General features: G+C 34.5%; 1 protein-coding gene across 1 annotated transcript; it reads left to right on the top strand.

Moving 5' to 3' along the window:
- The first annotated feature begins 15,742 nt into the window (after positions 1-15,742).
- Positions 15,743-16,521, top strand: LOC118741744 (cytochrome b5 domain-containing protein 1-like). Its single transcript, XM_036473717.1, has 3 exons — positions 15,743-15,868; positions 15,952-16,331; positions 16,416-16,521. The coding sequence occupies exons 1-3, from the start codon at positions 15,743-15,745 to the stop codon at positions 16,519-16,521; spliced, it is 612 nt and encodes a 203-aa protein (XP_036329610.1).
- The last annotated feature ends 11,425 nt before the right edge of the window (positions 16,522-27,946 follow it).

A 27,946-nucleotide genomic window follows, 5' to 3' on the forward strand; every position in this document is an offset into this window, starting at 1 on the left:
AACGTCCTATTTTAGAATTTGATTGAAAAATGCCCTATTTTAGAATTTGATTGAAAAACGACGTATGTCAGAGTTCTCAGCACATTTTCAATGTATTTTCGTTTGAGATAGGGCGTTTTTGAACCGAATTCTGAGATAGGGCGTTCTTCAATCAAATTCTGAAATAAGACATTTTTCAATCAAATCTTTAAATAGGGCGTTCTTGAAAAGTTTTTTGAGATAGGGCGTTTTCGAACTGGCTGTCGAGTTAGGTCGATCTTCCACTCAGCAGTCGATATGAGATTTCAAAAAGTGAAATAGTTTTATCGGACTGGTACATTTTCCCTGCAGGGATTTTCCACTGCTGTTGTTTTCTCGGACCAGGTATCGAAACTGGGTTCTACCGGTACGCAATACGGTACGCAATTGTAGTCACTTGGCTCAGCTGGCCGTAGTTCGATAGAGAGAAGACATACATAGACTTCATAGAAACTTCCAAAGTAGATACACTGAAAGCTTACTTTAAGAAAGCCATACACAGCAGTAAATTTTACTTTTTTATCCCAGCACCAAAACAATTGTTGTTAGTACGCAGCAACCCACAAATAGCAGTACTCATAAATCCACATTATTAATAAGTAAATAACCTAACCAAGCTCATGTAAGAATTTTTTCCAAAACCATTAATAACAACTCTGTTCTGAATTAAAAGAATTTAACAATAAAAAAACAATTCAAATTTGGTAGAGATGAACGATAATGACATGACAATTGAAGGCCTAATTATTTACCACGCGTAGACAAGAAATTTTTTATGCTGCCATAAAGCAGCGGACCGTTGCACTTATACAAACAAACAATTAAACTGGAAAATGGTGCTTTCATAAATATGTATGTATGTATGTATATATGTACATACATATGCAATAAATGGAAAGCAAATAAAGCCGAGGATGGAAAATGAAATATTTGAACTCGAAGAGGCTTCAGACAGAGGTGACTCATAAATTCGACTACCAAATAACTACAAATGAGTAGTAAAAGATGAGTGCATGCTAGCAACAATTCTTCACAATAATGGAGACAGCAAAGTCCGTCAACGAATCTCCCAGCGAAAAGGAGCAGCAGGGGCAAGCGTTTATGTACATTAGGGTGCATCGCTCTCCATAAAAAACAACTGCTTTTCCATCTGAAATGTTAAATTTATTATATTTTAGGGCCTCCGCCAAATTATTATTGAAAACTATTAAAATTTACGTAAACTGGGACTATTTGAAAGTACTTCCAAAAATTTAGTTTTGTTTATAAATATAACTAATTTTGAAAAATATTTTTTCAAAAAAATCAACTCAGATAATAGAAGAGTTTAAGCTTAGAAAGTATGCTTAAAAATTTTTACAAAATTTATTAACAAATTCACAATAATTAAATTTTTTGCAAGTATTTTCAAAGCGGTCCAGCTCACGAAAATCTTAACATTTTCCAAAATATTTTGGCAGAGACCTTAAAATATAAAGAATTTTATAATTTCGGTGGAAAAACCGCAAGTGTTTTTTTTTTGTGATGCACCCTAATGTACATAAATACTTTTATATATGGACGTGTAAGGGCAGAGACCTTCCGAAGAGGCCGATTGTTTAATAAAATTTTGATGAACTACAATGCGGTTGAGTTAAAGAGGTGTAGTGTCATTGGATGGTTACGCCAGCCGCAGCAGCAGCAGCAACAATAACAACGGTAACAATTCATCTTTTTTTAAGCTACTCTTAACAAAGTTTGTGGCAGCTGTGCATTTTCCAACTAATTTCCAAATGCTTGTTTACATATCTCAAAAAAAAAACGAAAAAAGATCAGAAAAAAGTAGTAACGACATGAATTCATGAAAATATATTACAACAAATGGACGCATAAATAGAAGTTGAAGAAAAAGTGAGGAGATTAATTACCACTCAACAAAAATGCTGTCGCCTCCATATATGTACTATATGTATGTGCTGATGCCCAGTAAATCAACAACAATAATATGAAGCAAAAATTTTCCACAATCAAAACTGTGGCAGCCGCCGAAGGCAATAAAAAGTTCATGAACAAACACAGCTATGAAAATATGGATGGTTGTACATATGTAAGTGCATTTTCTAAGACCACCACGACACCACACGCAGCCTTTGATGTGAATGACGGGTAAATATGAGTGTGATGTACTCGCTTGTTGCTAAGCTTTCGCTGGTATGCGCGCAAGCGTTCAAAACTTACTCACACCTAACTGAAAAAGTTTCAAATTTCTTTTACTACGAAAACGAAAAAAAAAAAAATGAGTAAGTGGCATTTTAACAATAAGATGTTAATTTATAAATGTCATGGGTAACAACGCATATTCAAGGTGGTGGCACAAGCAGTTCACGGGAAATTTGTAATGCGGCGAAAATATTTCCTTCAATTTTAATAAGTGAGACGTTAAATCGTCGTTCGTTTGAGTTTACCGTTTAAATCAGTTTAAATATTTGCGTTACATTAAAGGCGGCTCTCGCATATGAATTTCCCAAAAAAAAAAAAATTATAATGCAATTATTTGATCAATATCCGCATACCTCATCTAGACCTAAAGCTCGAATGAGATGTATATCCCTGGCCATCTTGCATTCCAAAGTAGCCAGTGTAGACCCACCCATTTCCTTACTAAGCGAAAATTTTTAATACTACCCTTCCTTGCTAATAGCTCATCGGCTCTGTAGTTGCTTGCATCATCACTGTGACCTGACACCCAAATAAGTCATAGCTCCAAACAAAATATACAACTTGCTTAGTGCGCTCTGGTTGGAATGTGAATGGTGAAGGATCAACTCAGAGCCCGATGTTTCTTAGGATACTAGAAGGCCCAAAAATGGAAGAGATGTATTGTGGAACGATTTTTCGTCATCCCTTGTCAATTTGTCCTTCTTTTTGTCCGTCATTTTTAATAGCCGTCCTAAATAGTCGGCAGTTCTTAGTCAGAAAGTCTTAGCGGTTTCTATTTTTTAGTCTAACCAGTAGATGTTCTTCTATGTTTGCATCCTCAGGTAGGTGGAAATCAGCTTCTTAATATTCTTGATTAGTTATGGCCTAGATTCGCATGTCGGTTATTCCTTCTTCTTGGTTTCTGTAGTTTGGATCTGTGTTCCTCTGTTTATGGTTATTTCATAGCTTCTGTCCTGTTTTGCGTATAGTAGCCTGAGTGGTTCCAACAATATATATAATGTGGTTTTTATTTGCTCGTTTATATCCACGAAAGTCTTTTGTTTGCCTCTAATACATTTAGGCTTTGTCCTTCAGGCTATACATATAGAACTTTTACTGTTCTTCCTACTTTTGCTGACTTAAATTTGTTTTCTGCCTTATGGTTTGCGATGTTCGTATCTGGTGTGGTAGATAGTTTTGGCATTTTTTTGTTTTAGTTCCTTATATGTTCACGATATCTTGCGCCTCGTTTGTCCTGTGTAACTATGTTGACATTCGCAAGTCAATTTATATACACCTAGCTCTTGTCTCCAGCCCAAAATTTGACAAGGGATGCCAGAAAATCGTCTCACAAAATATCATACTCCTACCCTGTCGGAAACACCAACAATGAATACTGGAAGAGAACTTAAATCCCACGTTCCTTAGCCTAGCTTCCCTGCTATATCGACGGACACAACGTTTTGCATTGCATTAAACTATTCCTCCTCCGAATAGTAGCTGGTTTTTTATGATAAGCTTTTTCCTGCAAGAAGTACACGAGGAAATTTGCTTTTCCCGAAGAGGCAAAATGAAAAAAATCTCATAATTTTCATATTGGTCAAATCAAGAATAGCACCTGGGTCCTACCGGATGGTAATCCGCTCTAACCACGAGGCTGCGGCGGGAGTCCAAGCTATGATAACGCGGGTATGTGAGATTTTTACGAAGTGTGGTTTTTAATAACTAAAACACGCCGGAACAGAGAGCCAATTAATGTTTAGGAAAACTTAAAAAAAAATTATAAAAAACTATCACAGTTACTTTTGAAAAATCTCCCTTTTAACAGCTTTACTCGGATTTGAATAACATAAAAGGAAAGAAAATGATAGGCGTGAATAGAAGGTAATTGAAGATATTGAATACATCGAGCAGTTACATATTTACACAATATGAGAATTGCAAAGTAATAATCCAGAAATTAGAAGTGAAAAAGATCGCAAAATGTGCAATATTTTTCCTCATACCTTAAATCCCTTTTCGCATTTAATTTCAGTGGCAATAAATCAGCAGCAAATGACACTTTGACATCGGTTCTTTTTAATTTCATTAATTTTGGATAGTATTTCTAAGAAAACGGGGAAAAGAGCAAAAAAAAAAGTTTTTAAATTTTTAGATTTCTGCTGCGTTTGTTTAATTTTGTTTGGGTATGCACGTTTGCTTGTGGTGTTAGTGTGAAACTGTAGAATTCTAAGAAAATCATTGCCGCCATATTATATTTCGCTTCAAGGCCAATAGAAAAAAGCTGCCATTATTGGCAATAAAATATGCAATGTAGAGCTCTTCGCCACAGTTTGCTGCCTACAGATGAAATACACCCAGATACCCAATGCTTTGAGCGCAAGAGTTCGCAGCTGAAGTCTTTTGTTTGTCACTTTTAGTGAAATACATAAATCTTCGGTGAGGTGACAATTTGTTGGCGGTTCCTTTGAAATTCATTAAATTTGTGTAAACACAATGTTGATTGCAGTTCGATTTCATATTAAGTAAGAGTGTGATTTTATCTTTTTTTTTGGGATTTTAATACATGTGTATGTTAGTATATAGAACAGGAGAGTGTAACTAATCGATGGTACTGGCTAAGCAAACAACATTATGCAGATAAGTGCGTTAAGAATCCTCTATTGTTTTAGAAAACTGACAGAAATTTATGACGGTACTTTTGAAAATAATTAGCAAGCCTCTAGGTAAATATGTAATTAACTTTGTTTTATGATCTTGTTAGTTTCTTTAGAAGCAAACAGTTGGACTAACTATTGTTAAAAAAAGTTTTACATAATAATCGTTGTTGTAAACAGCCGAACAGCCATTCATGCATAGCCGAAAACAGCACTGTCTTTACTTGCTGCTATTAAGAGTACAGGTACTTATGCAAAATATGTAGCAAAAACGATAAAAAGAATGGCGCAGTTCCAGATCTGATTGGCATATATGTATGTATGTACTAGGGATGTTGCGAATGTGGAATTTTAGAAAGCGAAAATGCGAATGTCAAAATTAATGCGGAAGCTCCGCGGTTGCGAATGCGAATGCGAATATTCGCAACAACCCTGGTATGTACAAAGGGTTCTTCACGATTCTGCATACGCGGTAGAGATGTACGTTTCCGAGTATTTGAAAAACCGGTTCTGTTGAGTCCACTTCCAAAGAGAACCGGGAATTCGGAGCCTATCGAAGTAGCTGAAAGAATCATTTTTACAAAGTTTTGACAAAAAGTTGACAGCGATTTTGAATAAAAAAAAAATGGCGAGGAAATCTATTTAAATCTAATTATGTCACAAAAATCAACAATTGTTCGGTTATTGTGGAAACGTTTTTTGGACATTTTGGAATCGAGTTTAGGTTCTTCCGGAATCGGTTTTCGGGTCTTTTGGAATTAAGTTTCAGCTCATTTGACCTGATTTTTGGGGCATTTTGGAAGCGAGTTTAGGTTCTTCCGGAATCGGTTTTCGGGTCTTTTGGAATTAAGTTTCAGCTCATTTGACCTGATTTTTGGGGCATTTTGGAAGCGAGTTTCGGTTCCGTTATAGCAGTCGGTTCTCTAAAGCACACGGATCTTAAGCGAAAATTAGTTTTTCGTAAAGTTTTTGGAAATTGGGCATAACCCGTCCACTTATGTCAAATATGTGTATCTGATCTGATAAACTCTCCTAGCATTTAAAGAAAATGAAAAGTGCGAAAATTTATTATTTGCTTAGAAGATTTCAAAAAATTTGAAGCTTAATTTATTTTTGGGCATTTAATGTAAAAATTTACTTTTTTAACGTTAAATCGCACGTTTCTGGAGGCTTGCTTATATATATATTTAGCTCGTATTTATGCAAACGTAACCACAGTAATTCATTCAAAATCAAAATAAATATTGCCACATTATCCACAGATTTCTCCCTAAAACTAGCAAAATGTGTTTAGCGAAAGGACAGAGAATGATGAAAGTATATTTAGGGCGGGTCAATAATACGTAAAAACCTTCTGTGCTATACGCGCATAGTCGAAAAAATCTCCCATACAAATTGACCCACCCTAATGTATGCATTTGTGTATATCATATTAAACCCTAAAAAAATAATCATTAACTGTAGTGAAAACTTGTCCAAGGTAGTAATGTTCCAAAATGACGGTATTGTTTTATTAATAACCCGCGCTGCTAGCAAAAACTCTTGCAGACGGCTGGTGCAATTATTTGTTGTTGTTTATTACGATTTCCATTGGACGACAACAAATTTGCTGCGACTCACATAAAGCTACAATGCATACGGGGGTTTTTTTAGACTCTTATCTAAATTTATTTTAATTTGAATATAAGCAGAATACATATGTATATGTAAATATGTAGATATATCTACGATCGTATGTAATATGTATTGGGAGGGGTGTTTTGTTAGTGTGGTTCACGCTTGAGAGGCGAGGGTAATGGTGACTATGGTGCAAAAGCGTTACTCCCTTGCAACAATTAACGAAGAACGTTGCTCTTTACTCGTTTACGAATATTTATATGTACATGTGTGTACACATGTATAGCTAGGTATGTATTCATAAGCATTAGGATGTGTCGGATTTTAAATTTTGATTTTATAGAGCAGTTTAAAGTTTAAATACTTGGAAGTGATGCATTTGGTTATAGAAATACTGGAATTTAGGTGCTTTTGAAAGCTTGCACTTTTTGAAAGTAAAAGCGAAAAAAATACTTGAGTAACTATGTTTGTATGTATGTACATTGTGTACACGCAGTAGGAACGACCTATTTCAAAAGTTATTTTAATAAAAACGTATCAGTGTTCATGAGTTATCTTCGACAGATAATGCTTCCAAAAATTTGGATTTTAAGCAACTAAAATGGATTTATTTACTCTATGATATTGGCGGTAAATTAGTATATTTTCTATAGTTTTTCGTTTTTTAATGTGACCCGTCCTAACATGAACAGTCGCTACAGATAAAAGTATGAAGGAATAGAACCTTCAAAGCCATGATCGACTGTTTTATTTTGTTGTGTTTTTTTTTTTTGTTTTTTTTTTTGTCTGCTAGAACATCACCCTCCACGAGCAAAAAGACCCTATGCAACCATGCTTGAATAAAAGCGTACCATACTGCTCTGTGGAGTTAAAGTTTGCTAGCTTAGTTTTCTAAAAAATATACATTAAATTTATTCATCGACTGCAGAGTTTGTATTTTTGCTCGCATTCTGCTGTTGTGAAGTCAACTATGACGTCGGCGAGTAAAAATTATTTATAGTGGCACGCGCGCTATTTTAATGGAAATAAATGTGCATATATATTGTAAGTATGTGCAGCAGGGAAGTATATATATTTGCATAATTTAAAATACCAACACAAGCATAGAAGAAAGGAAGTTTATGACCTTAGAGTAATTTCTGTTTCATTAAAAAGGGATAGACGGCTCCCGCCTGCAGGTCGGGCATGTCGGGTATGTACTCGTATCCAGTCAAGCGCAATTAGTGCTTTTGAACCTTCTACCATACATACTAGCATACATACATACATACATCCCACATTATCTTTTATCTTTAAAGCCAATGGTGTCTGTCTATCCATATTGCCACTGGACACTAACACCTGGTGCTAAGCATTAATCTCCTCCTGCTGGCCGGGTTTGTTGTCTAAGTCTTTCGTTTAATAGCAAGGGGAGGTTAAATTTGTTTTCTTCTAATTTCTAATGAAAAAAAAAACGTATAATGCCAAGTATGGTTTTTGAAGTTTAACCCTGGTTTTTGAGTTTATTTAACCAACAAGTGGCTTAATTAGTTTACATTAGTATTCTTATCAGTCAGCAGACAGTCGGCTAGCGAAAACTAATATTTTAGGTGGAAAATTTATCTATGTATGTTTTTTAGCATTTATTTAATTTGTGGTTTTTGATGTATGTAGATATGTATATATGTATAAAACATCACATGCTGTCTCCACTAGTACTATAATACAAATAAGTTATTTTAAAAATATGCTTGTTTTAAATGCGCCCCTGCTACGAGGGGTTAATAGACTTGCCGGCAAGTGAAAAGTAATTTCGCCTTAAACGAAATAAAAATAAATGATAAGGTGACTACAAATATGACAAGATCGACGAAATGATGGGAGTTATTATGACTCAGCTGGACTCTAGTCGCTAATGTGTAAATTATTAAAATATAGCAAAGGTAATTTTGAGATACCGTAAGTAAAACTCAGCCTTAGAATTAGAAATCAAAAAGGTATAGAAAAAAAATTGTTGCATCGCTTATGCGAAGATATAATCAGAATTTTCTCTCATTGAATATGAATTCCTCGTGACTTAAGAAAACTTGGCCTTGGTTATTCGTATTTCAGTTAAATTGAATGATTTCTCTTTAATAAATAGGTAAAGGATCTGTGAGCTACGTCGTCCCGGTATTTCGAAAAATCAAATAAAATGCAGAGTTTGTCTATCATTTTTGGTCTTTGCCTCTTATTTGGTGATAATAAAATGACTTTGTGATTTTTAAGGTTTCTTACAGAATTTTACAGATTTTTTCCGAATTTCCTCTAAGACTTTTTCTGGACAGTGGAGAATTTAATCGGAACTACTCGGAATTTTCTCCGGAAATTTTGGAAGTTTTCGGATTTTTTCGCTTCAAATATTTTGGAATTTTTCGTGTTTGGTTTATTGAACATTCGTTTTTTCAGTTTTTTTTTGATCTTTCTAGATTTTTTGCAACCATTTCGTTTTTTTTTTTATTGATATTTGGGGTTTTTGGGAGTTTTCTAGTTTTCTGAGTGTTTAATTTTTCGGCATATTTTGCAAAATTTTCAGTATTAGTATAATTGGAAGGTATTTTAAAGATCCCTTAATCAAAAATATTTTTAACGGGGTTGCCACCTATTTTGAATCGCATATTTCTTTAATTTTTTATTTAGAAAAAAAGGTAAAATATTACTATTCATGGGTACCAAGAAAAGGTTCTTAAATAATACTTTCCCTGTATACAAAATGTTATCCCTTACGAAAATAGTGTAAGGTTGCCACTTATTTTCGATTCTACACAATTTATATAAAAAATCGCAATATGGATATCAAATGAAAGGTATTGTTCAGAACTTTGGTCACAAAATATTTTACATCAGAGTTGCCACGCTTCTATGTATTACACATTTTTATTTTGTTAATTTCAATCAGAATTTTTTTAAGTACATATACACAGTACACATACGCTCAAGATATCTATCATTCATTACAGCGTATTTCGCAATAGGGTTGCCACCTAAATTTTCGAGTAAGCAATTTTCTTAACAAAATATCGAAATCCAATTTTTTTATTTCCGAAATATTTTTTTAAAAATATGGATAAACATCAAAAAATAATTCGTTTACATTTATATCATAAACATTTTTAACAATCACATAGATAACAGTATCAAATAAAATATCGATAAACATAGAAAAATTAACATTTATAAATACGTGGATAAAAATATTGAGAAATATCGCATTACTCATAGCGAGAAATATATAAATTAAAATATTTGTAACCATAGCGATACCGTTATCGTTTAAAAATACCTAAGATATATCAATGAAATTAACAATAAATACATCGACTGAATTGTCAGTAAATATATGAACAACATTATCAGTGGCATATTTTTGTTTACATGGCTATTGGGCAGATATCGCACAGCTAGATCTGAAGTGCGATCAACTCAAAAAAAAATGTACAGTGATTTTTTCCATAAATGAATTCATCGGACCTACATCCAATTAATGCGAATAATTGTTTCTTCATGATTATATACATTAACTAAAAAGCTACTGTTATGCCTGTTTTTGTGTTCATTGCGTTGAATCTGTACGATTCACAAGCAATTATATTGCCCCCTCTGAATTTTGGGTTAGCTCACTTTAGATCTAGGTGCGCGATATGTACATTAGTAAGTATGCAGTGTATTTGCGTGACGAAAAGTATACTCAGCAATTCGGGAAATAAGCTTTGACGAAATCTCAATAGATAACTTAATACATATATGTATGCACATAGTTCTTATCAGCCTAATAAAAAATTTTACAAGCTATAAATATAAAGAAATGACTTCCATAGCAAAATGGCAATTACCTGTGTAGGTCCATGGCAAAAGCGATTTAGTTAATATTTATTAAATGCAAATTAATTAACAACCGGTTTTCAGCAACTCCATACTCGTATATGTATGCAACTTTTTCATTTCGGCGTTGACGCCCTTTAATTGGCGTGAGCGTTTTATTGTTATGCAGTTAAGTTTTTGTGAGCGCGCGGATAATTATTTAATTAATTAAGGCAAGCCAAGTTGATTGGAAATGGCTAAATACTGTGTATAAACTAGAGCTGTGTCAACGCAAGGAAATTACAATACACGAAAAAAAAAAACAAAAGCACTTGAGATGCAATATGCAAAATATATTCAATCGAAAACAATGGAACTACACTTCAACGGATTTGCGCAAGCGTAACAAATTATTTTAATTGTCGCTGATTAAGCATATCCGTTGAAAATATTCATTCATTGTTAATTACCTATTGGCGAATGCATACATACATATGCATCTTAGTGGCATGGACGCAAGGACAAAAAAGGTAGCGGAAAAAAGTGCGACGTAAAATTCATATAGAATCGAATGTGGGCTTTGTATGCGTAAATGTGTATACCTACTTACATACATAAGTACATAGCTGTGTACATACATATGCATATGCAAATGAAGATTTATATTATAATTAAATCCATTCATTGCTTTACTGCAAATACAATGACCTTGCTTGCCATTGCCTTAAAGCGGGCAGCAGCGTTGGCAATATTTGCAAATAGAATACTCTAATGAGATTTCATTGACAACGGTGAATATTAATGCATTTTTATGATATTACAGGAGACCAAATAAAATCAAAGGTAACCGCCTTCACAAAGGCTCAAAGCTGTGTAGATTTTTTTACAAAAGCTTTATTATTCGTATTAGGGTCAACCAATTTTCCAAAACTGTTCTAATTGCCAAATTTTTTTATCATAACTTGCTTAGTTTCCTTCAGCTTTAAAACTGTAAGTAGGTTTGCCAACTTTCCATAGCTATGGAGCCGCCGTATTGAGGAAAAATTTAAAGAGTTAAAAATGGGTCAAATTTTTTTAAACCAAAGTGAAAACAATCATCTGGATAGATATTTTAAGAGTGTTTCCACCTGTTTTAAAAAATTGAAATGGATGAAAAATGAAATAGTTTTAGAAAAGTCTTACTTCGCAAATATTAAAAAAAAGGGGGTTGCCACCTTATTAAAAAATAAATTTATTAATTCAAAAATCTTTCTTAAATATTACAATGCGAATGTCAAATGAAACAAGTTTAGGAAAACACTTTACTTCGAAAAATATATTTTTTAAAATGGGGTTTGCCATCTGTTTGAAAGTCTAATTCACTTTAATCAATAAGTTAGACTAAATATTACAATATAGTTTACCAAATAAAAGAAGTTTAAGAAAGTTTAATTTCGAAATTACTTTTATAAAGGGTTGCCACATTTTCAAAAATAAAATTTAATTTAGTTAATAAGTTAAATGGCATATCACAAATTGGTGTGAAGCGTAAGAAGTTTCAGAAAACTTTAATTTGAAAATATTTTGAAATGGCGTTGCCACCTCTTTGAAAGTAAAATTTAATTCAATCAATAAGTTGAATGAAACATAATAATATGGATGTCAAATGAAGCCGGTTTCAGAAAGCTTTATCAAGAAGTTGTTTCTAGCAATGGTTGCAACATTTTGAAGTATGGGTGCCAAAAGCAAGTGACTTAAGAAAGCATTTTATAAGAAATTTTCCATCTTTCCCAAATTTGACGCATTTTTGAAAACAATTCAAAAAACGTATGCATGAAATATTAGCTACGAAGTTCAACGAAATCCCAAAATGGTTCCTTAATTTAATTAGGTTCACATTTAAACAATCCTGGGTCTCCCTAATGTATTTACATATTTACAAAATTATACATATGTAACGCTTTTGCCAAATACGGGCGAATCCTCTAAGTACATAGGTAACTAGACGTGTGAGGCATATTGAAGATCTGCTTCACATTCAAATCTCGCCATACATCATCTACTACCTTGGCGGTTAAACACTTAAAATCGACAATAAATATACGAAATAAAAATCAATCAACCATATTCATCAAGTAGAGCAAAAAAAGGCAAATAAGGAGAGAAATAAAGACGAGCAGAAAAAAAAGAAGAACAAAAAACATTGGAAAAAATATTGAATTTACTTGCACAGAGCAAGCCGAAAAAAGGTAACAAAAGGCAGTTTGTTCAAAAGGAGGCAGCTTCATGCCACTTGCCGCTTTTGGTAATCGCAGAGGAGCGATCTGCTTCATTTATTTCACAGGGTTTGGATTACATACATACATACATACATACACGGGTAGCTATTCATATCTCCACAGCCTATTATGACTCATCCCGTGTCTGTGAACACGACTGAACATGACTAATCCACGCAGAACAGGTAAAGGCTGCAGGTTCTGCTTCTGTTGGTTTGTCTGGCGGCTGAGAATCATAACCGGTCTGTTGTGAAATTCGCGAGTAAATAAATATTCATGCACACATATTGGCACAAGAATAAGGCGAAAAAGTATTTTTAAGGTTTTGCATTAATAGCAAAAAGGAGCAAAGTAGCGAAATGGATGTTGTTTTGATTTTTACGCTTTCAGCGTAACAGTTGAGATGCGAATGAAGTGGCAACAACCCACTATAGGAAATTGATGAACCGAAGCAAGTGGATAGTTAAGTGCCGATAAAGATAGTCAAAATAAAATCGACTCTAAAATTAGCTGCAGCTTTTCACTTAATTTTCAATGGAAAGTGTGTCAAAATAAAAAAGTTGGCGTTACCATCTTCAAAAACCTAAAAGAAAATATTCCAAATGTTATTCAGCCATTCCGGAGGGAAAGAGAATTTTTGCATGGTTAATTTGAAGTCAACCCGTACCGATAAAATGTTCTAACTTCAAAAAATAAAACGTTGTTTCACACGTACAGGTTATCTCATCTTTGAAATACGAAAGAACGGTGCAGTTCAGATGACCTTTATAAAAAATGCCTTAGCGAATTATATATGTACATTGTTAGATAGATTTAACTTTTCGAACAGGTGGCAGCCCTAAACAAAAGTCTTTTCAAACTAAAGCTTTCATAAAACTCCTTGGTTTGGCATTCATATTTAAATGTATCATACATGTACTATCTTGTGTAATAGTTAACTAAATCCCAGTTTTCAAACAGGTGGCAACCTTTTAAAAAAGCATTTTTAAACTTAAATCTTCTTAATTCTCTTTCGTCTGACTTGGGATACAAATTTCAATTGATTGATGAATGAAGGTGAATTCGATTTTCCAAATACGTGGCAACACTTCTAAACACAGTTCAGAAATAAAGTTTACCCAAACCAATTTCGATTAATACCCACCTTTTAATAATTTATTTGACTTATTAAATAATTTGAATTTAACTTTTAAACCGGTGTCAATTTTACCAAAATACCTCGAAAATATTCTAAATATTTAATACTTCATTTAACTTGTTAAAAATTTAATTTAACTCGGCTTTTCAAACAGCTGGCAACCCTGTTCAAAATAATTTCAAACTCAAACCATTTTAAACCCATTTCGTGTGACATCCATATTTTGAACAAATTTCAATTACTAATTGCAGCAATTCAAGTTAAATTTAATTTTATTTTAATGTGGCAACACTCCTAAATATATGTAGTTCGGAATTAGAGACTTTTCAAACTGATTTCCGTCTTTTAATAATAAATTTAACGCACTAACTAATTTGATTTTAATTTTTTAAACAGATGGCAACTCTCTTCAGACACCTTACAAATACCCTAAATGTTCAAACTAAAGAACGCTAAAGCTATTTTGGTCGACACTTATATTTTAAAACCTTGTGCATAATTTAATTAAATTCACGGGTGACAACACTCCTCCAAATATTTTCAAAAGAAAAAGTTTTTAAATCTATTCCGTCTGACACACAAATTGTGACATTTATCTAAATTGCCTAATTGAATTTGATTTAGGTATATTTTTATCAAGATTCCTTTAGCTTTCATTATGGAGGCTGAAGGTATCCGGAGCTTTCAACAAGAAACTACTCGGCTTACTCTTCTGCAACGACTGTAACTACATTCAAAACTATTCAGCTTTCATTCCATACTCCACCGGGTTATGGGAAAGGATAGAGATAAACAATAAGTACAAAGGCACTTTTTTTTTTAATATGCGCGCCAATATGTGTCCACATTTAAGCGGAGCAGCGCAAACATACAGAACTAACTACGCCCTCGACAGCGCAGCGCACAACGCAGACGAAGACAAATCAAATGAAATTCAATACAGTTTCAAAACCGAAAACAAAAAAAAAAACGAAACACGCTGTTAAACTTGTTTCGCGTATGCGCGCGCGCGCGCGAACAAGTTGCTGCCCTAAGTCTTTTGATTTGTTTGGGTTTTGCGCAGCAGCAGCAGGAGGAGGGAGCCGCGAAAAGGCAGTCAGTCGTTGCGTTACCTCGCAGCCTTTGTTTACTTTTGCTTGCTTTGTTGTTGCCTGTAATGTATGCATGCGTGTTGTTGCATCGCTTCTGGCTATGTTGTTGTTGTTGTTGTTGCTGCCGTTGTGCCATTAGCATTTCGAATTTTTATTACTATTTACCAACAAAAGCGTCGTGTGAATATTTTTGCGCTGAAATCTTAACAAAGTCAACAGCAGGTAGTATAAAATATGTAGCTTCACAAATGCACTCGCTGCAACGAGCTGGATGTCTATATTTATTTACTTTTACACATGTACGTATGTATGTATGTATGTTGACGTGCTTGCAATGGAGCGCATTTGTTTACATTTGCAAACCAAATTATTGACTATGCGTAGAGTTCAATGTACTAAGCAGAGACGTTGTAGATAAAATGTTGAATAGAATTTTTATTATTTTGTGTACTTAAGAATAGGTTATTGAATTTCAATTAAGATGCTTCGAGAATTCTTTAAATTTTGCTTTTCTGCAGGGGCTTTGTTTTCGAATAAGTCCTACTTTGATTATAACGATAGAATGTTCCACGTTAAATCTAAAGTCTTATTTATGAAAGCTAAAGTGCCTCAGATAAAGGTATTTCAAAATGGACCACCTGATAAATTAGTTGAGTTTCCAAATTAATTTTGTTTTCGGACATGAGTTAGCACAAAAATATAAAAACTACACTAACAAATTATACGCTCGATGACAATCACAAGGCAAAAAATGTACGACAAAATATTAAATTTGGTAATTATGACTCGCCTTGCCTCGGTAACCACCACCTTGTATGAATTCGCCTTGCTTAAAGCACTTCAAATTTTCATTAGTTATTTTTTACACTTCAGAATTTTTTTTTTCAAGAAAAAAAATCAAAAATTCATACATTTGAATCTAAATAGACAAATCAACTTAATACATATTTTGCCAAATCGAACAAAATGCGCTATTACTTATTCGACGAAGTGGTGTTGCACAACAAAAAAGATGATTTCTGGGTTGTGTTGCACGGCAATGTGCTAAATCTGACGCCGCTTATGAAAGATCGCTACGATCACTGGAATAGCGTAAGTAACAGTTAAAACAGCAGTGAATAGTGCAATAGAAATGTGGCATCTCAATTACATATATGTATGTATCTTTCAACAAGAATCTGGAATATTTACTCGCCTTCGGTGGCAAGGATCTTTCGCATTTCTTCGAGGAGACACTAATGCCCAAAACCGAAGCTGCGCCAGTAACCGGCCGGCCGCGTCTACTCTTTCCACCTATCCTAGAAACGGCGCTCAGCGAAATGTGCAAGACAAAGGGCAAACTGTGGAGTCAGGATCCAATGTATCACATCGGCCGCTTGACGAGGCGTGATCGGCGCGTACGCATCATCAATACACTCACCGGCACCACACAGCTGATGAAGGTGTGCGATGAGGATACCATTTATGATATACAATGCAAATACAAGCAATTGTATAACCATCATGCCGGTAGCTACGTGTGGCGGAAATTATCGAATAGGGTAAAGAAATATAGGCCTTTTTTTTTGCTTTCGAATTTTTGCAAATTTTAGTGAGTATATGCTTTTGAATTTGTGTGTATTTAGCTTCAATGCGGCAGTAAATTAAATTTAAAAGGTACTTTGGACGAAAATGGCTTGGTTGAAGAGGAAACTTGTAATTATGATCTGCCACCACCATCAATTTTGCTCTACTACCACCAATGATGTGACAATCGCGCAAAACAAATATTTACAACTATTTACAATTGTATGTGAGCTGCATTGTTATTTTAAAAATCAATCAGTATTTGTTGTTGTAATCATCAATGTGCGATAATACATGCATATTCTACAAAATTCATCGAATCGGCTTGATCACTTTGAAAAGATAGGGTGTCACAATGCTCACTTACTAAAAGACTATCATAACTAAAAAATCTAAATTTTCGAGAAAATGAAAAAAATTTCGTGCTATGCATTTTTTCTGCATTTCGGGAGCAGATTGAAAATTATAAACGCGTCTGCTGAAATATCTTGTTGCTTGGGCTATGGAAGACTTTTAGTAAATTAGCGACCTGATCACTTCAAAAAGGCACTATGTGCCTACTTTCGATGATGTTTTTGTAATCAATATCAAGTAAATAAGTGATAGCCGTTGCCTTTGTTGTAAATTGGCGCCATTTGAACCATATTTAAGAGATCACATGACTTAGTTAGCCAATAAACGGGGAGAGACTCTTTCGTCATGTAAAACAACGATGATTTCTGGTTCACCTACATATAACCGAAAACGCAGATCTTTACTCCTAAATAAGCCATTTTAAAGGGACTAAGATTAGTGGTTTACGCATCGGACTAATGTTGTGGTTGCGTTATCATAGAAGAAGATTACGCATGCTTGGCTAAAAATTTAAGGAAATCTCTACAGATATCTAACAGGTGGAAGTAAAACCAACGGCAAAGCTCACAACATCGAAAGGGATTCCATATTCCGTATGATATCACAACGCTATTATACTTGGCTTATATGTGAGAAGGGTTCTGCTCTTCAGTTCTTTCAAACTAAACTAAGAAATTTTATTTCTCAAAAGCTTCACCACAGACTCTCGCTAGGCAGTCCTATTATGTCATATCCGCTGGCTCTTGGTGTTAGATAGAATCCTGAAATCTATTCAAAGGAATAAAATTCGTTGGTTGTGCTAAATATTTGAGCTGGTTGGGAGCTGATATTGTTCTCAAACGAAAGCAAAAGTATCTCCAAAGTCCTCTGACCGATGTAGCTCATTGGGTCCTTGACTGACAAAGAGCTTTACAGCCGTATTCTAACAAAGTCGCAAACCTTAGCTCGTCACTGCTGTGATTTCTACTGCGCCTAAAAGTTTGCCGCTGCAATCAATATGCCGCTACAACAAATTTTTTTTTAGTTGTTGTTTATTTTTCTAGCTTTTACAACCGAATTTTTGTGGCACATTTTACGGCGCACTACAACAGTGATGAGCTAAGTTTTGTGACTCTGGTTAGAATAGAGAGGTTAGACTCGAATGCCTCTTTATTTCGGAAGCGCTTTATAGCGTACCTCAGCAGGAACTTAAGGTGTTATTTCACTAGCAATCGCGCTGCGGATGTGGCTGCAAAGCGCGTCTCAAAGTAAGGCAAGCCTGCTTGAATGAATACAAATCATATGCTTAATAGCACGGTTCCAACCAGAAAAACTAGGTAATATTTTTTTTATCGATAACCAAGCGGTTTTGAAAACTAAAAGCTCAGTTAGTCTAGACTCTAGACTTAATTTTTGTTTAGGATTTTTTTTGGTGTGGCTTATAGACGAAAAAAGGACAACCAGCTGAAAAGGAAAATACAAACACAAAATATTTTCGCTCCTGGGTAAGTTGCTGGGTTCAGTAATAATTGACGATTTCTTACGTAAGTTAAGTTGGGTCTAGACAAACTGAACCTGAAATTCTAAAGTAGTAAAATGGGGATCTATGGAAATGCCATGGCGCTTTGGCCATTTTAGCACCACTTTTTTCTGGATCTCCGGACATATCAATACTGACGGACAACTCTGTATAACCGCCGTTTAGTTAGAAATGTCCGCTTTTAATAGGAAACAGGGATAAGTCCTTCTGAAATTCAAAATATGTTGTTTTATTGCACTGACACTGCATTGATGGCGCATAAGTATCAACGCGTTCTCTCTGCAGGAATCAACTTTCCGTATTGATATCTGGAACTGCAGTCGTAGGGATCTAAACCCCGAAGATTGCGCTTCTTCACCAATCTGGCAGATCGTTTGGAGCAGCAAGTGTTTTAGCAGGTTAGAGGAAGGCGCCTCCTTTAGGCGCTCACTCACTAATATAATTTTTGCTCGTTTCAATACCACAACTCATCGTTGCATTTGATCGAAAAAAAACATGTAGTGTATAGTGGAAATAGAATTTTCCCTAAAACCTGAAAGAAGTTGTACAAAATGCTAGACTGAGTTTAAGTTTCAAAAGGGAGTGATTGGCATCAGGCAATGTTTGGTGGTGTGAAGTCTCGCACCCATAGCGCTTGAAAAATATTCTCCGAATGGTATCGAATTTATATCAAATCAAATAGGAGGCTTATGGCTAAACGCTTCAAATTATTTTAGTTCTCAGTACGGTGAAATGATTTGAAGATAAACATTTCACAAAATAAAAACTTTTTTTCCAGTGCAAGCTCGTTAGTAGGCGTCGATGAATGCTCCCCAAGTACTTTTTCTGAATTTTGCGCTGTGACGAAAAATTGAGGCATCTAATTCGCAAAAAAGAACCAATTACAAGAAACGAAGGACATATTCGGAATCAGCGACCCATAAATAGGTGGCATTCAGGCAGGTTCGGCAATTCACTTCCGAGTAAACTTCAACCCCTTTCTCCGGACAAGGTTTTTGGTGATCTGTGTAATTTTAATACGTCTACGTCTCGTTAGTTTAAGTCTTCTATCAGCTACGACTTTGATGTAAACAGATTTGGATACTGTGGATTATTGAGAGTCATCCGCCATATGCAGTTTTTGCATATATTTTTGTGAAACCTAAAAGCCTCAGTAGCCCGGTGTGTTATGCTAGCAGCGCCAAAAGGGCATCCTCTTACTTACACTCATACCTATATACTCGTATATACAAACGTACATTTATGTGAATAACCTGAATACAAAAGGCCAATAGCAGGCTATAAATATGCTTGTGAAAATCGTTGGACAACTTTGACAAGTACTACGTCTCTGTGAGAACTCGTGTTACCTACTTTGGTCAAGTAACATCTTCATTCAAATAGAGGAGTCAATTGTCTTTTGTTCCATGGAAAAACTTGAAAAGAGTTTATAACTTTTTATTGCTCAGCTGGCTGCGCCTCTTTTTAAGTATGCACAGCTGAGGAAAACTCCCTTTAACATACCAGCTTAAATGCTGTTGGCGTTGACAAGTGATTTTTATCAATTTGCTAGCAGAAGCAAAAATCACTTGAAGCGCCCTTGCCAGCGCCAAGCACACAAACAAACAGCAGCAGTGTGACAATAAATGGCAGCAAACAAAAACAAAAACTTAAAATAAGCAAAAAAAAAAAACAAAGAAGTATGTGAACATGCAAATGCGAGTATATAATTTGCAAAATGGACAGCCTACAAACTAATTGCGAATGCTCGAACAACAAGTTTGCGACTTAAGTCTTTGGTTTTGCTGAGGAATTTGCTCAATGCACTTTTATAGAGCCACCTAAGGTAGTAGCTACATACATAAATATGTATGTACATATATATGTACGTGTGACAGAATGCTGGCTTGTCTAATAATTGTTTATGGGCAGGCATGTATTTGTGTGTGTGTGTGTGTGTGATTATTGTTTTCACAACGCCAAATAACAAATGTTTTTGTGTGTGAAAGTCATTTTCTAACTTCTCAACATGCGATTATTTCGCCTACATTCTTGCATTCCTTTGCCCTGCGATGGACATATGCGGGTGGGGGGGGGTTGGCGATTGTTGCGGAGTGGCTGTTTGCTACAGTTTGATTTTGCTTTTGCACGCAAGCTTTGGAAATGGAATTTCGCATGCGCATTCCAGCCTGCAATGTGGAACGAGTGAAGAAATGGAGGGCGAAAGAGTGGCATGCGTAGCTAATGCCAAGTTATAAAATCGCATTTGCTGCTGTCGGATTTTGCTCGCAATTTTGATGTGTGATTTTCCCAAACGAAGACAGACAAGCGGAAGTCCGCCAGCTTTAGGCGAGGAGTACGGGCGGTAAAATATTTAGAATGGAATGTTTTCACAGAGCAATGCAAATTTTAATTTTCGTAGTAAATTTCGTTTATCGTTCTTTTAGTGGGATTTAGAGTTGATTTATTTGAGGATTTTGTAGAGATTTACATTTTAATTTGTTCGTTTGCATATCAAAAAAAAAATAAAAAATAAAAAATCACTAATGATGTCCGGCTTGCTGGTAAACAATTTTTGAAAGTTATGTGTGTGAATTTTCGACATGCGAATTCATGTGAAAGTACTAATTATGAGTTTAGTAAAAATTTTGAATTCAGTATAAATGCGTTTTTTTTTGTACTTATTTTTAATCACTCAAATGTAAAATTAACATAAAAATTAAATATTCTAGAAATTGCTTGTATTCAAATTGAAATATTGAAAATAAAACACACACAAAAGCAGGTCATTTACAGTGGCATTTGTCTGAAAAAGGAAGTGGCTTTCGAATTGTTTTCGGTTCTCTTTTTTTTTTTTAGGGAATGGCCAGGCCAACGCAAGCCATAATTGGCAGCAAGCACACCTAAAAAAGCACTAAAGCAAGTGTACAAATTGACAACTAAATAAAACGTTTGTGCAGATGTACAATGTATGTACATACATAGTAAGCACGAATTATATATATATGGTCAGTCAATGCATAACTTCAACTTCCGGGCCATAATAATGGCAGACATAGCACGAAGTTAGTGATAGAGTGGCTAAGAAGTGTTATGAAGGTATTTGCCTGTCGTTGGCTAGGTGGTCAGCGATGTAATGCACACAAAAGGGTCAAATTACTTTTCATTTTAAATTTTCCAATTATAGTAGCGCCTGGTCGTAAAACAAATTACAACAAAAAATGCAATGAAAACTTATAATAAAAATAAAAACAATATACCTGAGAGTTATTCCAAGCGAAGAGTGTAAGGAACGCTGTTACTTCTTAACTCTCTCCTCTATATTCGTTTTCCAAGTAAGTTTCGAGTTCATAATGGTACTTGGGAAATTCTCTTCGGCGGGAAGTTTATTTTTTATACAGTTAACAAGATCTGGTGCTCCTTCCGTTAGCCGATCCGCTGCTATTTCTTCTCGGTTTCGCAAGGAGTACTGGTTTCTCTGTGCTGACTCAGCACTGCTAAGCTCCATAGTTTAATTTGCATGCTTTTAGTTACCATTACATTTAGCTTAATCTATTTATTTTTAAAATCAGTTTATTCTTTATCACTCCCTTTTTTGTATAATCTCTCCATTTATCATTGTATTTACTCTTGCATTGATATACATATTCACCATCCCCTTTGTCCTTGTAAAAGTAGTATTTAAGTTTGCCTTGATCTTCGCCTTTATCTTTCACATCTTTGTTTTTATTTGTATCTTGAACTTTATCCTTTTCTTCCAATTGTCCCTCTCCTTTTACAGTTTTTAGACTATTCAATTAGCTTTTTTTAATGCAACTTTGGAGAGATTTGCTTTTTGATATATTTTTCTTTTTTTTTTTTGTAAATTCTTGATGTTCTTATAGACGTTTTGCCAAGTAAATCTCTCAACCTTCCCAACATACAGTCAGTCAATAAAGTTTAGGTACAGCGAAATACGGGCAACTATTTTTTTTAAATATTTTATTTTCGCTATTTTTTTTTATAAAAATAGTGTTAATTCTACAACAAAAACACTAAAAGCAGAGTTCCAAACCTTGTGCAAAATTAAAGAAATTTCTGCAAAATTTCATTTAAATATTCCACTTTTTTTTGTACGCTCTCTAGAAGAAAGTTGAGTATGCAGTTTTTTAGCCCAATCAATTTTAGTATAATAAAGTGCAAGTATGAGGAAGCTAGGACTTACCATTGATTTTTGGGAAATTTTTTCGTTGATTTTTTCTAGGCCATCGGGATCACGAATACCCTTGGGAGACTTAGTTCTGCTCCTCATTAGTGTAATATCTAATTTTCTAAATATATTCTCTCGACATTATCTTGAAAGCATTGGCGAAACGAGGTTAAAAAACGATATATGTCTGAGTACCAACCGGTTACCGGCGTTGGGATCTATGTAGACAAATTTATTTTAAATACTTTTGTAAAGGTTATGGGCGTGGAACACCCCACACTCCACATCAATTGCCAATATAAAATATAACTCAAATTGTATTATTTAGTATACTTAACGTACGCTCGTTGAATATTTTATATTCTATAATTTTTTTTTTGCTGATATTTATCTTTAACGGAACCAAATTAGGAAGTGCGACCAGCAATCGATAAATCAAAAACGATTTGCATGCAGCGCATAGAACGACAAGAAGTACCAGTGTTGAAAGCAAAGAAACAATTGACCAACTACAACAAAACATTAAACAAATTTACAGTCTTACATAAGTAAATAGGTACATATGTATGCACATTAGGGTGGTTAATAAAAAAAGTAAATTCGGAATTTTAATGCTCTCACCCCCTAGATTGTTCTATAAAGAAAAAATATACCCCTGTTTTTTTATTGAAAAAAAATACTAAGAGGTCGCCCATAGCACTCAAAGTTTTCCAAGTGTTTTGTATGGGAAAAAAACATTTTTTCTAGAAATGGTATAAAATTCTTAAAAATCAATATTTTTCGATCGGAAACCCCGTTGCTATTCAGTAGGCTTCCACTAATCATACCCAATGTTAATATTAACTATTTTATTTAAGTCCCTCAAAAACCCCAAAAATCACATTTTTTATTTAGTATTAAAAAATGGTAAAAAAAAAACAAAAACACTGTTTGCCATTTCTATGAAAAATTTTTTTTTTTTATACCCGAGCGCACTTGTGCACAAGGGTATATTAATTTTGTTCACATAACGGTTGTTTGTAACAGCCAAAACGAATCGAGATAGATATAGACAAATGTATACATAAATGATCAGGATGAAAAAAGAAATCGATTAAGCCATGTCTGTCTGTCCGTCCGTCTGTCCGTCTGTCCGTCTGTCCGTGTACACGATAACTCGAGCAAAAATTGAGATATCTCAACGAAATTTGGTATGTAGGTTTCCCTTAATCCAAGGTAGGTTGGTATTGAAAATGGGCGAAATCGGACTTTAACCACGCCCACTTCCCATATAACGGTAATTTCCAGAAATACGAAAACTGCGATATTTTAGTAACTACTGAAGATAATTCACTCAAAATTGATATTTACAATAATTTTTAGACGAAAAATAAGAATATTATAAATTTTTGCAATATGGGCGTAGCCACGCCCACTTATGGTTACATGTGTATATCTTGGTAACCGCTGCACCAATTTCTTCTAAACTTGGCACAGTTGTTGGCCTTCGCACAACATACCAAATGGCCGAAAATTTTAAAAATCGCTCAATAACCACGACTACTTCCCATATAACGGTAATTTTCAGAAATACGAAAACTGCGATATTTTAGTAACTACTGGAGATTATTCACTTAAAATTGATATTTATAATAAGTTTTAGACGAAAAATAAGAATATTATAAATTTTTGGAAAATGGGCGTAGCCACGCCCACTTATGGTTACATGTGTATATCTTGGTAACCGATGCACCAATTTCTTCCAAACCTGGCACAGTTGTTGGCCTTGGTACAGCATAAAAAACCGCCGAAACTTTTTAAAATCGGACAATAACCACGCCCACATCCCATATAACGGTAATTTAGAGAAATACAAAATCTTCGATAAATAATTAAATATTGAAGCTAATTTATTCAAAATTGATGCTTGCAACAATTCTTTACCAAGAAATACGTTTATGGTAAAATTTTGGAAAATGGGCGTGGCACCGCCCACTTATGATCACATATAAGTATATCGGTAACCGTTCTACCAATTTGTACCAAACTCGGTATGGTTATTGTACTTGCCACGTGTAAGCAAAACGTTGAAAATTATTGAAATCGGACTAAAATAACGGCCGATTCTCATATAACGGTATAATTTAAGAAATGCTTTAAACTTCAATATTTCGAAATTGAAGGACGCTAATTAACCCAAAATTGATACACCTCGGCTTACCAACTAGCGGAAGGTTTCGGATGGGTGAAAAAACATATATTTAATTCTTGCGCCGGGTATTTAATGTTCGACTCCGCCCGAACTTAGACTTTCTTACTTGTTTCAATATAAAATACATGGAAAACTTTGAGCGCTTTGAATGATCTCTAAAAAATCAGGGGTATATTTTTTCGACACAGAACAATCCTAGGGGGTAAAAGCATTAAAATTCGGACTTTAAATTTTTCACATACATTTCTGGACCACCCTATGTATATATAAATGTAAGCATTTACATAGTTACTGCCTCTTCTGTGCATAAAGGCTGTGTATTTCCATATCGTATTTAAAGTGTGGCCCTGTCGGCAGTAATTCTCCAACTAAGCACTTACTTACATACATACATATTTAAAGGCCTGCTTGTCACATACTTCATCAACTTTTTACATAAACGATATGTATGCATATAAAAATGCAAACGTCAAAACAAACGGCATTTAAGGGTAAATCACATGAATTTTAAATAGTTTCTTAATAATGGAATTAATTTCCAGTACATTGTGGGAAGGCAAAGTAAGTATTGACTGAAAGGGTTTTGAATATACTTAACTACATATATATGTAGGATGTATGTAAATATTTAAACAAATTTTCACACTATTTCGTGTATGATTAAAAAGTATGTATGAATGTGGTATGTACGACTATGTCTAGCGAGCAGTCAGGAAAGCTGTCAACTTGATGAGTGTTAGCATTTTTGTTTTTTTAATTCCTGTCACTGTCACAACTAAATATGTGAAGTTTTGAATGTGAAAACCGAAGTAGCAGGGTTCTAGCAAAATGGAAATTTAATTTCGAAATGAGCCGCTTAAATGGTGATATTGGAACATTGGATGCGCTCCCGTGCCTGCTATAAAATTATTCAAAGTCAAGGGTCACAAATTCCAGTTTCTTGCATTTTTACAATAGCCGGGACTTTGAACTTGAGAACTTTCGAACTTATTTTGGTTAGATTTTTATTTACTAAAAATTTTTAATGCAATAAAATTAAAGATTTCGTGCTTTTTCAATACTTTTCTGGTGATTTTTGCGGTGTCGTTCGGAATTTTTCGGAATTCTTTGTGTTTGACTTTTATTTGATTTTTGGCAGCTATTCCGGTTTTGGGATATTTGTGGATATTTTTCGGGACATTTGGGGATACTTCGTGATTTTTCAGGCTGTTTCTCACACTTTCGGGATTTGTTTTTAGTTTTCGGGAATTTTCAGCACCAGAAATAAATGCCTTAAAAATAGAGATAAAACTTGACTAATATTTGCACTCATGAATTTACAAATTTTTACCTAAATTCTTTAAAAATAAAAAGTCGTTAACTGCTTCATAAATGGAAAGTTTCTATGAAAATGTCGCTTTATAGAGCACCATAAATACATTTTACTTTTCATGAATAGGGCCATTTTACTGTTACTACTTAGATTTTTTTTAGAACTTTTCGCATCCTTGATATGATTAATAAAGATTCTAAGTTTCATCAGACTTTTTTACTCTCTTGACTATCGTTCGCGAACCGGCCAAATTTTGTCTTCTCTTTTGCTAAAAGCAGCAATTATTTATCATTAACAATCATTAGTCGCATGCAAAAAAAAAAATAATAATTCGGACTTTAAAAGTTCCATTTGGACTCATAAATACCACAAATTTACTGAAGCATGTCCGCCACACTTGAGACACATTCCGTACGTTTACGAGTACATTCATTGAGAATGGCAGAGTGGCGCTTCAACAGAATTTACGATGGCAAAAACTAATTTATGCAAAAAAAAAAAAAAAAAATAAAAATTTTATACGACAACTGTCCACAGACATTGAGAGATATTCAACAACATGAAATTAAGTATTCACAAGCCGCATTCCAAAAACAAAATTGACGCTGGGAACAAAGATAAGAACACAGAGCAGACGCACGGCGGAGTGAAGGAAAAGAAGAGCAGCAGTAGGCAAAATGCATTTGATTTCACAGGCGATTAAAATAAGTACTACAAGTATTTGAAGCGATTTAAAATTAAACCCCAACAAAGCTAACCGCACAAATGACCCACGAAAAACTTTCCGAGACGCACAGAAAGTCCCACATCGCCTCAATTAGAGTTGGTGGCAAAGGCAACAAATAAAAGCCGACATGTGTTTTTTCGCATTCGCATTTCAATTGTTGTTTGTATGTACATACAAGTATTGCTATCAAAGCTTCAAATTACAGATAGTCTTCCCAACAATCGTCCGATTGACAGACTACAAGAGTGGCATTGTTGGAACTTTTTTTTTTTGTTAATTCGCTTTGGACAGCGCAAGACGGTTAAAACACCAACAAATAATCCACAATCTCGCCGGTAGAGAGATCAGTTGAATGCTGAAGATTTGTGTCGATATATATTAAGTAAGGTGGTATATTAGAAGGCCTATAATCAGAGAGCTAGCCATCTTATGTTACCAGCAAAGCAGTCTCTCTGAGATCTGTTTAGCAAGTTCCTAAGCCAGCTCATTCCTCCATTTTTTTTCTCTGTTATAGCCTCTAGCCCAAAGTATTACACACACCCCCGTCTGATAAATAGAACATCCTCGCTAGGGAAAAGAAAAGTATAACCATATCACACTTAATACATATTCCTGTCCTACAACCAAGTTTTGATTTAGTTCCATCTGTAAACATTGTGGAGTGTCCCAAACTAGGTGCGAATGGTACTCGTATAAGCCATTGAGACATGCCCGATATTACGACATCAAACTTTCTATGGAACAGAACTCACGGTACATAAGGATTATTTATATCTAGTATTTATAAGCGAGTCAAAATGCTCTTACCTAAGTTTTGGCACAGTTATTCAAGTTTTTTAAACAAATCTTTGAAAAAACTAAAAAACCAGCATTAAGATTGTAATTATTACGATTTCGTCGAAAAGATGGTTAAATGTTTTGATGCAGATTTTTTAAGCTTAATCGGTTTTGTCATCTGAGGGGACTTTTTTCCAAAAATCCTTTAAGAAACTATTTCTATTCATAAAAAACTCCATTTTTGGAGGTATTTTCAAATCGGTCCGGCTCATGTAAATCTTAATATTTTTCCGAAATATTTTGGTAGAAGTAATAAATTTTGCAATCCCGGCGGAGAAACCGCAACTGTTTTTGGTGATGCAGTCTAATGTAAATGTAAAGTCACCAAGTTCATGGGAAAACCTACGCTTACAATTTATTCATTTTGTAACATTGTGGCCGTGCGAATTTCGAATGGTTTGTAAACTTTGTATTCATTATTAATTTTCATTACATTAAATATGCAATAGGTTTGCTGCTGCGGCTTTTAATTGAAGAAAATATAAATGAAATTCGC

This window comes from Rhagoletis pomonella, unplaced genomic scaffold (assembly GCF_013731165.1).
Source record: "Rhagoletis pomonella isolate Grant_MI unplaced genomic scaffold, Rhpom_1.0 Rhpom_scaffold_00006, whole genome shotgun sequence".
NCBI lineage: Eukaryota > Metazoa > Arthropoda > Insecta > Diptera > Tephritidae > Rhagoletis > Rhagoletis pomonella.

Bases quoted from the DNA above. Each gene is read 5' to 3' on its own strand.
- LOC118741744 (XM_036473717.1), top strand. From the start codon at position 15,743: ATGCGCTATTACTTATTCGACGAAGTGGTGTTGCACAACAAAAAAGAT. The intron at 15,869-15,951 runs GTAAGTAACAGT...TCTTTCAACAAG, and splicing joins GCTACGATCACTGGAATAGC to AATCTGGAATATTTACTCGC. The intron at 16,332-16,415 runs GCCTTTTTTTTT...TCAATGCGGCAG, and splicing joins AATAGGGTAAAGAAATATAG to TAAATTAAATTTAAAAGGTA.